Genomic DNA, 14568 nt, shown 5'->3' with positions numbered 1-14568 from the left:
GTTGGGTCTAACTTCTTTATTCTTTAAATACATGTAAACCGAATAAATATGCAAAAGAATTTCTCGAGATATATTTGGATCACAAGAATGTAGAATAAAGGCAAAATAAAAGACCTTCTGTTAATGTTCCCATATTGAAAGATTCATATCTTATAAATATATAACCTACTGATTGAAATCGATATTTTATAATGATTTGCGTAAGCGGCTCGTAGGTCTAAGGGGTATGATTCTCGCTTTGGGACAGTTTGGGTGCGAGAGGTCCCGGGTTCAAATCCCGGACAAGCCCGGTATTTTCATATTTTTTTCCCTTCAGTTCACAATGGATTCACTAAATAGTAAATGATTGTGTTGATCATAACTATGTAAGGAAAAAGTGTTATAAACACATCTGAAATATATTTCCTGTATTTCATTTCAGGGAGAGGGTATGATTTTCTCAATATAATTTATTTATAGTTATAGTAATAATTAATACAAAATATAAGGCAATAATCTTTTTTTTTTAAAAAATTTCAATTTTATAAACGCACTTCATCTAATATATAAAAATTCTAAAACTAGCGGATCTAGAAATCGCTTAAAAGAGGGGCGATAAGGTATGAAATTTGTTATAACGTGCGTTTACATAATTATACATGTAGTTATACGACAACTTAATGCAAATACTATATGAATGAGTATTGTTTTTGAAAGGGAGAAAAGTCACGGGATAAAACTTAAATTGCTTTAAAATCTTTTGTAATAAAAAGGAAAGTAATTTCCAATACGATATATCAAAAACTCAAAAGTTTAAAATACAAGAATCGTTTTTGGCATTTTGAATATTGAACAATACGTTAAGGGTAAAAATCTAAAAATTGATCATTAAAAACGTTTTTAGAAATTTGAAAATAAAGATTTTTAAAAAAAATATTAAATTTCAATATACGCACTTTGAGTTTGTCAAATTTAGAATTTTGATCTAATGTATAAAAATTCTAAAACTGATATCTAGATCACTTTAGAAACTTTTAAAAATTGTTAAAGTCATATACACTGTATGGCGTAACTAAAATTAAGAAGATCTTTCTATTTGCTTTGTTACTTAATATAAAAATTGGACTTTAAATTACACAATTTGAAACAATCGCGTTTCAAAGATATCCGAGATTTAAAACAATAACCGATTTATTGCCGACTCGGATAAAAATATCCGACACAGTTTAAAGTCAATTTAACCTATAGAAACGTGGGAATATTTAAGTTCAAAAACGGTGAAAAATTGAATTCGAACGTAAATTGCAAATATCATCCTAATCAACAATTAATCTCGTATTTTTATTTTTTTAAGCTCAGATACGCCATATATACATGTACCTGTAAGTGTTACACGGAACGTATGTCCACGTCTTACAGTCCATTTTAAATGACAGCGATTTCAAAGGAAATTAGTCAAATTACACAAAATAAAAGATATATACGAATATCCAGCAAAAAAAAAAATTACATGAAAATAAAAAAAAACATAGGTGTGAAGTCGGAAAAATGATACATTTTGTATAAAAGGCATAATCTATAGTCAATATTCACACTAAACTCGATCAGGACGAGAGACCTAGTGCGTTGTTATCACAGTTAACAGCTAAAACGTAAATTATGGAAAAGAACTCATCATTCGCATCTTTTACCAATGTGACTTTTTTCACTCCACTTGGAGAGAGTGTGCGTATAGTTTCCGTCATCGCGGGGATCATATTTGGCATTTCGGCTGTACTTAATGTCGCAGCTTGTTGCATTTTGGCGAAAGACAAAACCCTTCGGAAACGAAGTCAGTATTTGGTTTTTCTTATCATTTCAGTCGGTGAGATTTGTTTTGATATTCTTTCTTTGTTTTCCTTGTTTTACGCAAATTGCGGTAAATATACATGCAGAGCGGTAACATATTTTTTTACCATCTGTAGACATAACGTATATATCCACCTTCTGTACGTTTGTGTTGAGCGCTATTGTGCTTTAAAAATGTCATTACGTCGTGTGTTTTTGATAATGACTAAAGAAAAAACAAGACTGGTTTTTCTTGGATGTTCGCTGTTTCTATCCACTTCAATATTTCTTCCCGTGATTCTTCTTCACGCAAGAACAGATTCTAAGATTTGTCTACCTAGACAACTATTTAGGGATCAAGTTTATTTGCTCTTTAGTGTCACGAGAACAACTTTTTCAATTGAAATTATACTAATGTCAATCCTCTATTTTTCTATTGCTAAGAAAATAAATTCACTAATAGCCCCTGAATTAACAAATACTGACCCCAATGCAGTGTCTGGAAAAGTTAATGGAAGAAAAAGACAGGGAAGTAAAAGTAAGGCACCAAAAAGCGGAAATCCAGGTCAATCAAGCGCTTGCACACATCAGTTAACAGGATCTTCAAACCAGAAAACTACTCGGACAAGTGTTGTTTTTATTGAAGTAAAACCGTTACATTCAACATCCGAGGAACAAATTACTAACCCTCCACGTCAAAAAGAGGAACAAATTCATAAGAGCCAATCAGTTAAGGATCAAAGTACGCCATATCCAAACCAGACAGTCTCAAGAAATCTACTGGATTCAAATCTCGCCGTTCCATTTAACCGACAAGACGGTATCGTTCAATCGGGAAGTACAGACGACACGTCAAAAGGGGCTGAATTGGTTCATTCTAAGAACGCCAAAGCTAAGGAGACGAAACCAGCAATTTCCATGGCCGGAAGGGCATGGAAGCTCAAGGCGTTCAACATTCTGCGGTCTTTCCTCATGGCTACAGTAATTCCTGCAATACCGATGTTAGTGGCGCAGGTCTTCTCGTTTTTCAAGCCCTGGATATATACTGATTTTAATATAAATATTGGATTGGCATTATGTAATGTTGTACATGCCTTTGTTCAGCCCTTTTTAATTATTCTTAATGCAAAGTCATCTTAAGCAAGTTAAGATTCAAAAGATTAATGTTGTGAACGTAGATTTGTCTGAATTTTCTATTTTGTTGAGGGGTTTTTTGTGTCTCAAAGATTTTATCAATAAGGTCAAAAATATTTTTAAATGTTAGTCATCTGTGAATATTTTTAGTATACATGTATGATTGTCTAACACCTTTAGTTAAAAAATATTCACAGATTATGTTTTATTTCCATGCATATTATTTGGAAAAAAGTAACAAGAAGCCCGGGAGCCACATCGCTCACCTGAGCACTTGACTGGGGTCTGTATTGTAAAGTTTTTTAAGCGCCCGAATCGATAGTATGTCTTTTGTCCTGTCTGTCTGTTGTCAACTTTAACCTTCGCCATAAATTTTGAACCGTGAGATATAGAGACTTCGTATTTAGTATATATACATCACTAATAATTAAGTTCTTTCAAATGACACCAAGGTCAATGACCTTGTTACCTTGACCTCTATGCTAAACATAACCTTTCGAACTTTCGCCATAACCTTTGAACCATAGGAGATAGAGACTTCATATTTGATATGCATACTCCATTAATTAAGTTCTTTTGAATGACACCAAGGTCAATGACCTTGTGACCTTTACTGTGACCTACATTGTATATGCTAAAAATAGCTTTTCGAACTTTGTTGCCGCCGGGCACATAGTGTTTCACAAACATATTTTGTTTTATATTAAAGTCCTTTTGGGGGGGGGGGGGGGGTAGGCTCTGAACAAACTTCGATCTGCACTAACTGAGGATGCTTTTAATATGACACATAATGCCTTTGCTGTTCTTTAAAAAAATATTAATAGATCTTTATTCCTTTGCATGCTTGCATACATTTTCTTCTAATGGGGATCGAAGTTGAATGTTCGCAGCATACCCTCGTTATAGCGGTTGATAGATAAATAACCAGAATTTTTCATTCAACCTTTGTCGTGAAGGCCATTAATGCTGAGACGTTTTCTCACCTGTACCAGCTATATTTCACACAGAATGGATTTTAGACCCAAAAAAGGGAAGAAAACTGAGAGAGTGTACATGTATCTGATCTAAAAATAAATTAACACATGATAATTATGCCCACCATAAACCCAAAAGGTTTTGTTCACTTTCAGGTTAATGAACGTTATCTTAACAAAAAGTTAAAATACATGTAATGTGCCAGATAGCTGGATTACTTAATAATTAATCCACGTCATAAACAATATTATAGGGTCCAAAAAAATCCTAGCTAGGTGAGGGAAAAAAATCGAAAAATGAAAGGGCAACCATAAGCATATATACAGCGTTTCATGTTGAATGAAATCATATATGGCGTATTTTTTATAAGTTCAGACTAAACAAAAAATCAAAAGATCTTTTTATTTGTTTTGTTACTTTATATAAAGATAGGACTTTCCTACGGAAGCCCAGTAGTGCAAACCAAAAATAAATAAAGAAAAACGAAATTATTAAATCAAGAAAAACGAAATTATTAAGTCAAGAAAAACGAAATTAATATTTAAAGAAAAACGAAACTATTAAATAAAGAAAAACGAAATTATTAAATAAATCATTTCGTTTTTCTTTATTTAACAATTTCGTATTTCTTTATTTAATAATCTCGTATTTCTTTATTTAATAATCTCGTTTTTCTTTATTTAATAATTTCGTTTTTCTTTACCTATTTTTGGTTTGCACTATTGGGCTTCCGTACTATACAGTATTACACAATTTAAATCAATCGCGTTTCATAGATATCCGAGATTTTAAACAATGACTGATTTATTCTCGACTCTAATAAAAATATCAGACACAGTTTAAAGTATAATTCAACTACAGAAACGTAAGGATATTTAAGTTCAAAATCAGTGAAAAATTGAATTCGAACGTAAATAGCAAATATCATGTAATTGTACACTTAATCTGGTATTTTTATTTTTTAGCTCAGATACGCCAATAGCTTTATCATGTCTATCACAGCTGTGTTTATTTTGACTTTCATAAAAATTATGTTAAGACTCTGAGGTCATACTCCACGTCAACACTCGTCAATTATCTCGACCTTTTAAAACGTTCAAATCCTGAAGAAAATTCAGGGTTTATTTCCAACATTTTTAAAATTCATTCCCGACATTATTTTTATGCGCCCGGATCGAAAGATCGGGCGTATATTGTTTTGTCCTGTCTGTGTCTTCTGTTTGTCTCTCTGTCTGTCTGTTGTCAACTTTAACCTTCGCCATAACTTTTGAATCGTGAGAGATAGAGACTTCATATTTGGTTTACATGCTTCACTAATTAAGCTCTTTCAAATGACACCAAGGTCAATGACCTTGTTACCTTGACTGTGTCCTCTATGCTAAAAATAGCTTTTTCGAACTTTCGCCATAACTTTTGAACCAAAGGAGAAAGAGACTTCATATTTGGTATGCATACTCCTCTAATTAAGTTCTCTTGAATGACACTAAAGTCAATGATCTTTTGACCTTGACTGTGACCTATATGCTATGTGACAACGCACATTGAAAAAAATTACGCACTTTGAAAATTTTTTTCAAAGTGCGTTAAAATTGGGACAAAATCAACGCACTTTGAAAAAAAAATTTCAAAATGCGTTAAATTTGGGACACACTCAACGCACTGAAAATTTTTTTCAAAGTGCGTTAAGAGTGTACATTAACATTTTTTTACCACGGGGACATTTAACGCACCTTGAAAAAAGAATCTGTATAAAACAAAAACCTTAGATTCTAATAATTGAGAGAATCATTTTGTGATAATTATATATTTCAAACAAGATGTGTTTGTGAAACACTATGTACCCGGCGGTAACAAAGTTAAAAAATCTATTTTTTGCAGATAAGTCACAGTCAAGGTCACAAGGTCATCGACCTTGGTGTCATTTGAAAGAACTTTATTAGTGAAATATGCATACCAAATATGAAGTATCTATCTCTCATGGTTCAAAAGTTATGGCGAACGTCTAAAAAGTTATTATAGCATATAGGTCACAGTCAAGGTCATAAGGTCATGACCTTAATGTCATTTGAAAGAGCTTTATTAGTGGAGTATGCATATCAATTACGAAGTCTCTACCTCTCATGGTTCAAAAGTTACGGCGAAAGTTCGAAAAAGTTATTTTTAGCCTATAGGTCACAGTCAAGGTCACAAGGTTATTGACCTTGGTGCCATTTAAAAGAGTTTTATTGGTCGAGAATGCATATCAAATATGAAGTCTCTATCTCTCATGGTTCAAAAGTTATGGCGAAGGTTAAAGTTGACAACAGACAGACAGACAAACATATAAACAAACAGATAAACAGACAAACAGACAGGACAAAAACAATATACGCCTCGGATCTATCGATTCGGGCGCATAAAAACTTTTTTAATTTACATGCACTCATTTAACGTCATTGAGAACAAGGAGAAGACGAGTAGAAGGTCTCTCAGCTTAACTTTTTTCATCATTCGTTGTGCATAGCCGTCGGTAGCAAATTGAAAGCGAACCCCCCAAAGTAAGCCCCAATTTCAATGCTTATATTATGTATATCTTTGCCTAAGCCCCCCCCCCCTCCCCCGGTACCGATGCCTATTCTACAACTAGTCTATGTATTTGCATAACGTATGACGTTGAAAACTTTCAATAAATTTTAGTTTACATAAAATGCATACAAACTGGGGAAAAAAATAAGTAAAACATTTTTAAAAAAGAGAAATAATTCTCAAAGCATGGAAAAATCAAAATAGCTCACTTTCACATCCTGAAGTGACCTCATAACCGAAGAGTTATCAAACAGGTTCAATTATTTATCATACTTAATAAGATTTGCAAGAATATCGACCAAGCCATACACATTTTTTCAAAGTGCGTTAATATGGTCGATAGTAACGCACTTTGAAAAGAAATCTTATTTATTCAAAGTGCGTTGATTTGGTCCCAAATTTGACGCACTTTGAAAAAAATTTTCAAAGTGCGTAAACTTTCAAAGTGCCTTTAACAATGCTAAAAATTAGCTTTTTCGAACTTTGTTGCCGCTGGGCGCAAAGTGTTTCAAAAACACATCTTGTTTAAAATAAAAAAAATATTGTTTCTCATTCAAACATCGATGGAATGCCAAGAACATTTTTAGTGAGGTACAATTTAAAAAAATTTATTTTTCATGAGATCAAAATGTTACGTTTGTAATATTAACAGATGTATGCATGTACGTTGTATTTCTGTTTATTTCTGAATAATGAATATTTTCGAGATATTAATACGTTTTTTTTTATTTAAACACATTTTATTGAAACATTATCAATGAGATTGAGCACAAGTTATGCCAACTTAGAATGTCCTCTCCAACAAAAACAAAATGACAAAAATATGTGCAAAATATATACAAAAATAATATGATGTACAAAAAAAAAATCTTCAATGCAAAAAAAGAAAAAAAGAAGTTGCAGCGAAATAAGAAAGAAAGGGACTAGGAGTGCAAGGAGAGAAGAAAGAAAGAGGGGTTGTAAAAGATACAGAATGGTTACGCTGGCTATTTATAAAAATCTATTCGATTTTTTTTTTATATACTCATGTACGGCTTTAACAATGTTGATATTATTTTGTTGACACAAGTTTGGACCCCCTAATAGGATTTTATCACGGTCTATTTCTGTGTAATTCTCCTTTGTTATTTTTTACAGTGTGAAATAATTCTGCTCTTATTCCAGTATAATGTTTACAATACAGGAAAAAATATATCCACAAGAACATTGGGTATTATCTGAAAGTCTAATCTTAAACAGATCTGAATTTAAAAGGGCTTTACATTGTATTTCACTCTGGTTAAAATTGAGTTCGTTTTTTTTCATCACCATAAGAATAATAAATTGGTGGGGGGGGGGGATTCACCTTTAAAAAGTCATTTTTTGAAAGAATTAACAATATCAGGGTTTCTAATCTCAGTAGGAATGGCAATTCCATGCTGATTTTGTAGATGGAAAAAATGATTTTCTAAATAAATTTGTTCTACATTGGGGAATAGCAATATCATTAATATGCTATTAAAAATTATTATGACAATATAAATTCTCATCTTAAGGATGCTAGTCTGAACAATCAAAAACTATACTGGAAGTTACTGGAAGATACTTTTCACATTAAACCAACAAATTAAATTCCACCTATTCAGTTTACAGCCAACAATGGCACTGAAAGTTTTGCATTTTCAGACAGATGAAATAGAGCTATTGAACAAATATTTCACATCAATCACAGAGTTAGATGACAGTAATCAGGAGCTCCCAAATATAGTGTTAAGATGTACGGATAATTTTCCACACATTGAAATACAAGAGCAAGAAATCATAAGACAGACACTGAATTAGTACAGCAGTGATGTAGAGCCAAGTGGTTCCAGGCTGGGACTTGATCACCCCAGTCGGCACACCTCTGGAGGCTGTAGTGGACAGCGCCGAAACAGCTGATGAAGGAGGATCCACCTGAGGATGGAACCACGCATCTTTCCATCAAGATGTATACAAGTAATATTATCTGGGAAACCAGTGACAGCCAGGAAAGTCTGGATGACAACTGAGAAAAGTTCAGTGACAACCTGGAGAGACAGGAGACAACCAGGAGAGACTGGGATCAGGGGTGTGGAGGCTTGGCAGGCCAAAGCACAACTTCCGTGAGGAAGGACCCCTTTCATCACGCTATGGACAGATACATACTTAGATACCCCCGAGGTCGCGCGAGAGCGGGGGAGGATGAGCGACCTGTTGGGACGGAAAATCAGGATACAACCAGGCAACGAAAAACGACGACGAATACGAACAGTGGAAATGTATGCAGCTGTGGGAAAGTATGCAAGAATGAAAAGGGGCTTAAAATCCACATGGGGAGGATGGGATGTAAGCCAGATCAGCAGCTAACACAACGCACAGGGCAACCTGGTGAGACGGAGGAGGAAGTGGTTCAGGATGAAAACCACAGCTACCGCAGCCTCCATGTGTTAGGTAATGACGAGGCTTCATACAGCGAAAGCCATGACAGTGAGGACAATAACCAATCACAGAGCATCAATCAACAGCAAGAGATGGGAGACAACAGGGGTGCTGACAGTAATATAAGAAAGAGGAAAGTGAAATGGTCAAACAGTAACAACAAAAGAGACTAGGAACGGTTTGACCAAGAAGTGGATGCAATTCTGAACATAACTCTTGCTGGAAGTATTGACAGGAAAATAGAAGCTATAACATCAATTATATACCAGCGTGGGTCTAGACAGGTTTGGTGCAGAACAAAGGAAAAAGTCACAAAAAGAAGGAAGGAAGAACAGGAGAGAGAGAGAAATAGCTAAGATGAGACAAGACCTGCGGCAGCTTCGTAAGCAGTATAGGAAGGCTACCGATGAGGAGAAACCGGCCCTATCACAGTTACGAGATAACATCAGGGAACATCTCAAGATAGCAAGAAGAGCAGAGAAGTAGGCGTAGAAGGAAAACAACCAAGACAGAGCAAGAGCAAGATTCACAGCAGACCCATTTCAGTTTACATCAAGATTACTGGGAAATAAAGGGTCCGGATTCATCGAAATCTTCAAAGGAAGACGTTGAGGAATATTTGGAGATGCACAGTGATCCACATAGGGAGGAAGAGTTAGGGGAATGGGAGAAGTTGATACAACCGGAAGAACCAAATCAACCCTTTGATGAATCACCACCAAAACTAAAAGAAGTAGCAGATGTTATCAAGAAAGCCAGAGGAGCATCAGCGCCAGGACCAAATGGTGTTCCTTATAAAGTTTATAAGAATTGTCAACGGTTGACAAAGCGCCTCTGGAAACTGATGAGAGTGATTTGGAGGAGGGACAGACTGGCAGATAGCTGGTACAGAGCAAAAGGCTGTTTTATTCCCAAAGAAGAGAAATCAGAGGCATTGAAACAATTTAGGACTATATCGCTCCTGAATGTAGAAGGGAAGATATATCTCGCAATTTTAGCGAGGAGAATGTCTAGTTACATGCTTGAGAATCAGTATATTGATATCACTGTGCAGAAGGGAGGAGTACCCGGAGTATCAGGATGTATTGAGCATACAAGTGTACTGACACAGATTATCCGGGAAACAAAGGAGTCTAAAGGGGAGTTGGCAGTCATCTGGCTAGATCTTGCCAATGCATATGGGACAGTTCCCCATAAACTAGTCGAGCTGACACTTGAAAGATACCATGGACCAGAGAAGACGAGGGTAGTTTTAAAAGACTATTTTGACCATCTTCAACTAAGATTCACAGTACAGGATTACACAACAGCATGGCAACGCTTAGAAGTTGGAATAGTCACAGGATGCACCATATCCGTAATCCTATTTTCAGCAGCAATGAACATGATAGTCAAGTCAGTGGAGAAGAAGAGCAGAGGGCCATGGATGAAGTCAGGAGTACGCCAACCACCTGGAGAGCATTCATGGATGATATGACAATAACAACCAAAACAGTTATTGAAGCCAAGTGGACAATACATGAACTAGAATCAGCTATCACTTGGGCAAGAATGAAAGTAAAACCAAGCTAGTCACGTAGCTTAGTGATAAAGAATGAAAAAGTAAAAGAAGAAAGATTCAAGATTGAAGTAGAGGCAATATCAAAAAGTCTCGGTTAAGCCAGTAAAGTGTTTAGGGAAATTCTTCAATGACATATTAACAGACTGGCAAAACGTGAAAGAAATCTGCAGACAGCTGGACAAATGGATGAAAACTGTGGATAAAAGTGGACTGCACGGTAAATATAAAGCCTGGATATACCAACATGGGATACTACCTCGCTTGCTGTGGCCGCTATTGGTGTATGAGGTACCAATGCACAGTAGAAGGGATGGAAACAACAGCGAGCAGATACCTGAGGAGATGGCTGGGGGTACCACGAAGTTTCAGCAGCATTGGATTATACAGCTCTGGGACTAAGCTACAGTTACCTATAAAGTCAATAACTGAGGAATTCAAGGTGACAAAGGTGCGTCAGCACCTAATGTTACAGAATAGCAAAGACGAGAAGGTTAGGACAGCAAAAGTAGATATCAGGACGGGGAGAAAATGGTCAGTAAAAGAAACTGTACAAGAAGCAGAATCCCGCTTGAGACACAGTGACATTGTTGGAAGACTGGCAATAGGAAGGCAGGGACTTGATGTCACACCAACAGCAAGATGGGGTACAGCTTCGGTAGAGGAGAAGCGTAGTTTGGTGCAGAGAGAGGTGCGTGCAATGGAGGAAGATTCGAGAATGGTCAAAGCAGTGGGAATGAAGAAACAAGGCAGCTGGGTGAACTGGGATAATGCACGTCAAGTGAAGTTGGGATGGAATGATATTTGGAAGATGGAACCATTCAGACTTCAGTTTAAGCTGAAATCAGTTTATGATGTTCTTCCCAGCCCAACTAACCTGGCAACATGGGGAATGACAGAAGATCCAAATTGTGTCCTCTGTGGTAGACCAGCAAACTTGGAGCACATATTATCAGCATGCTCAGAGGCTTTGAAAGATGGGAGATACACTTGGAGACATGATAGAGTCCTAGCCAGTATAGCTGACACCTTGGAGAAAGGTATTAAAAGGCCAAAGAAGAACGCAGAGAGCCTGAGATTCGTCAACTTTGTGAAAGAAGGTGAAAAGGGACATAAAGCTAGAGTTGAAGGAAGTGGTCTCTTGGGGACAGCAACAGATTGGCAGATGCGGGTAGACCTTAAGGAAAGATTAGTATTTCCGCCGGAAATAATAGCCACAAACAAGAGGCCGGATGTAGTCCTTTGGTCAATGGCTACAAGACAGACAATTATTTTGGAGTTAACAGTGCCATGGGAAGAAAGGATGGAGGATGCATATGAAAGGAAAAATCTTAAGTACCAAGACCTACTGAAAGATTGTCAGCAGAATGGATGGAAGGTCTGGTTTTTCCCAGTGGAAGTGGGTTGTAGAGGATTCGTGGGACAGTCTACGTGGAGGGCACTGAGAGCCATTGGCATAACGGGAGCAGAGAGACAGAGATTGGTAGGAAGTCTGTGCAGGGAGGCAGAATCAGCGTCTATGTGGTTGTGGAGAAGAAGAGCAGATAAGTGGAAAGACAATAAACATTAGTGAGATAGACAGTAAAGGTAGAACAGCAGTGATGTGAAAAACAACAGTAAGACAGACACTGAATTAGTACAGCAGTGATGTAGAGCCAAGTGGTTCCAGGCTGGGACTTGATCACCCCAGTCGGCACACCTCTGGAGGCTGTAGTGGACAGCGCCGAAACAGCTGATGAAGGAGGATCCACCTGAGGATGGAACCACGCATCTTTCCATCAAGATGTATACAAGTAAAAAAGTAATTGATATAATTTCTATTATTCCTGTCAATAAAGCCGTTGGTCCTGATCGCATCAGCCATAAAATGTTAAAATCTTGCAAAGAAACTATCTCAAAACCTTTGTGTATACTTTTCAACAAATCCCTATCACTAAAAACATTTCCAGACTGCTGGAAACTAGCACATGTTCTTCCACTTTTTAAGAAAGATGACCCTTCCATCACTTCAAACTATAGACCAGTTTCTTTGCTAAGTTGTATAAGCAAAATCTTTGAAAGAATAATTTTTAAACATGTTTACAATTTCTTGTATTCACATAATATACATGTATTTTATAAATACCAGGCAGGTTTTATACCATGTCATTCCACAGTATTTCAACTCTTTATAGAAACATGCCATTCTAGAGTAAAAAGTGTTGATGAAGGTAAATCCTGTTGTATGGTGTTTTGTGATTTATCAAAGGCATTTGACAGGGTCTGGCATAAAGGCTTAATTTACAAATTAAAAATGTATGGAATTAATGGTGATATGCTAGATTGGTTTGATAGTTATTTAAGCAAAAGAACCCAACAAGTCATGTATAGAAATCATTTTTCCTCTGTAGGACAAGTAAAAGCTGGAGTTCCTCAGGGCTCAGTACTTGGTCCCCTATTATTTTTATTGTATGTAAATGATGTGGCTGAAAATATGATATCTGTTTGTAGACTATTTGCTGATGATAATTCTTTACAACAATGTTCAGATAATATTAATTATATTGAACAAATTCTTAACCACGATCTTAGAATACTAGATGAATGGTCAAAGAAATGGTTATTAAAATTCAATCCACAGAAAACCAAAGCAGTATTTTTTAGTTTGAAAAATGTACAGCATTTTCCTAAATTATTTTTTGACAATTGCCAATTGGAATATGTTACGGAACACAAACATCTTGGTATACTTCTGTCGTCTAACTTAGGATGGTCGGATCATATTGATACCATTATAAAGAAAGCATACAAAAAATTGGGGCTTCTTAAAAAATTAAAATTCACTGTGTCAAGAGATATTCTGTCCCAGATGTATATATCTTTTGTTAGACCACAACTTGAATATGCTGTTGAAGTTTGGTCTGGATGCACAAAAACAGACATTGAGAATCTTGAAAAAGTACAATTATATGCTGCAAGAATAGTTACTGGGCTTACAATTATTGCTTCAAGAAATTCATTATATTTGGAAACAGGCTGGGAACCACTGGAATATAGAAGAAATAGGGCAAAACTAATAACAATGTATAAAATGCACAATAATTTAGTCCCTATTTACTTGCAAAACTTAGTACCTGATACAAGAGGCAATATTTCAGGATACACTACCCGGAATTTTTTGAATTATTCTTTGCCAAAATACAGATTAGAACTCTACAATAAATCATTTATTCCCGATACTGTTAGAAAGTGGAATTCCCTTAGTCTAAAAACAAGGGAGGCAACTTCTATTAAAATTTTCAAAAACTATCTTCAAAATAATAATGTAAAACCTCAGAAATATTTGTCTTATGGAAAAAGGTTTTTGAACATAATTCATACAAGATTAAGACACAATTGTATTTTAAAGTCTGATTTATATCGCTGTAACCTAATAACCAGTCCTAATTGTTCTTGTGGACTACTAGAAGATACATATCATCTGTTTTTTGTTTGTAAACATTATGTAAAAGCAAGAAATTCCTTAATGAATAAGCTATTGTCATTTAATTATTTACATATTATAGATGTACATTTAATACTATGGGGCGATGTTTCTTTAACTTTTGAACAAAATGCTGAACTCTTTAAGACTATTCAAACTTTCTTAAATGAATGTGGTCGTTTTTCCAAATAAGTCTTTTCTCACCATCTCAAATTATTTTTGTATACTTAAAGAATTTATTCCTTTCTATTGCTACAATGTATACAATGTATGTAGTAGACCATATGTATATATGTTTGTTTTACTTTGGCAATTTCACATAATGTTATATTAGGAGAGGACTATCTAAGTTACAGAACTTGTGTCCGATCCTTTTGACTTTGTCAATAAAAATATGTTCAATTCATCGGTATTACGTAGATCATATATACGCAATTTTAGTGCAGACTTTTAATAGTTAATTAAAAAAATGACTGTGTAAACGTGTACCAACATTGGTATGAAGAGGTTCGCTCCTGAGCTTTTCAGCAGATACATGTACATTTCTTGATCTCTATTTGAAAAGAATTGCATTATGGTTTAGTTCTTACAATAAATTTGGATTCTACAATGCCAATTAAAGTATTTT

The 14568-nt window shown here is 35.4% G+C and overlaps 1 protein-coding gene across 1 annotated transcript; it reads left to right on the top strand.

Moving 5' to 3' along the window:
• The first annotated feature begins 10724 nt into the window (after positions 1-10724).
• LOC134255158 (uncharacterized) lies at positions 10725-12047 on the top strand. The gene has a single exon (XM_062737664.1). The coding sequence runs from the start codon at positions 10725-10727 to the stop codon at positions 12045-12047; it is 1323 nt and encodes a 440-aa protein (XP_062593648.1).
• The last annotated feature ends 2521 nt before the right edge of the window (positions 12048-14568 follow it).

The sequence above is a fragment of the Saccostrea cucullata genome, unplaced genomic scaffold, assembly GCF_032062105.1.
Source record: "Saccostrea cucullata isolate Sc308-1 unplaced genomic scaffold, CSIRO_AGI_Scuc_v1 ctg3221, whole genome shotgun sequence".
In the NCBI taxonomy this organism is placed as follows: domain Eukaryota; kingdom Metazoa; phylum Mollusca; class Bivalvia; order Ostreida; family Ostreidae; genus Saccostrea; species Saccostrea cuccullata.
This window is presented reverse-complemented; position numbering and strand designations above follow the sequence as displayed.

Bases quoted from the DNA above. Each gene is read 5' to 3' on its own strand.
- LOC134255158 (XM_062737664.1), top strand. From the start codon at position 10,725: ATGGGATACTACCTCGCTTGCTGTGGCCGCTATTGGTGTATGAGGTAC.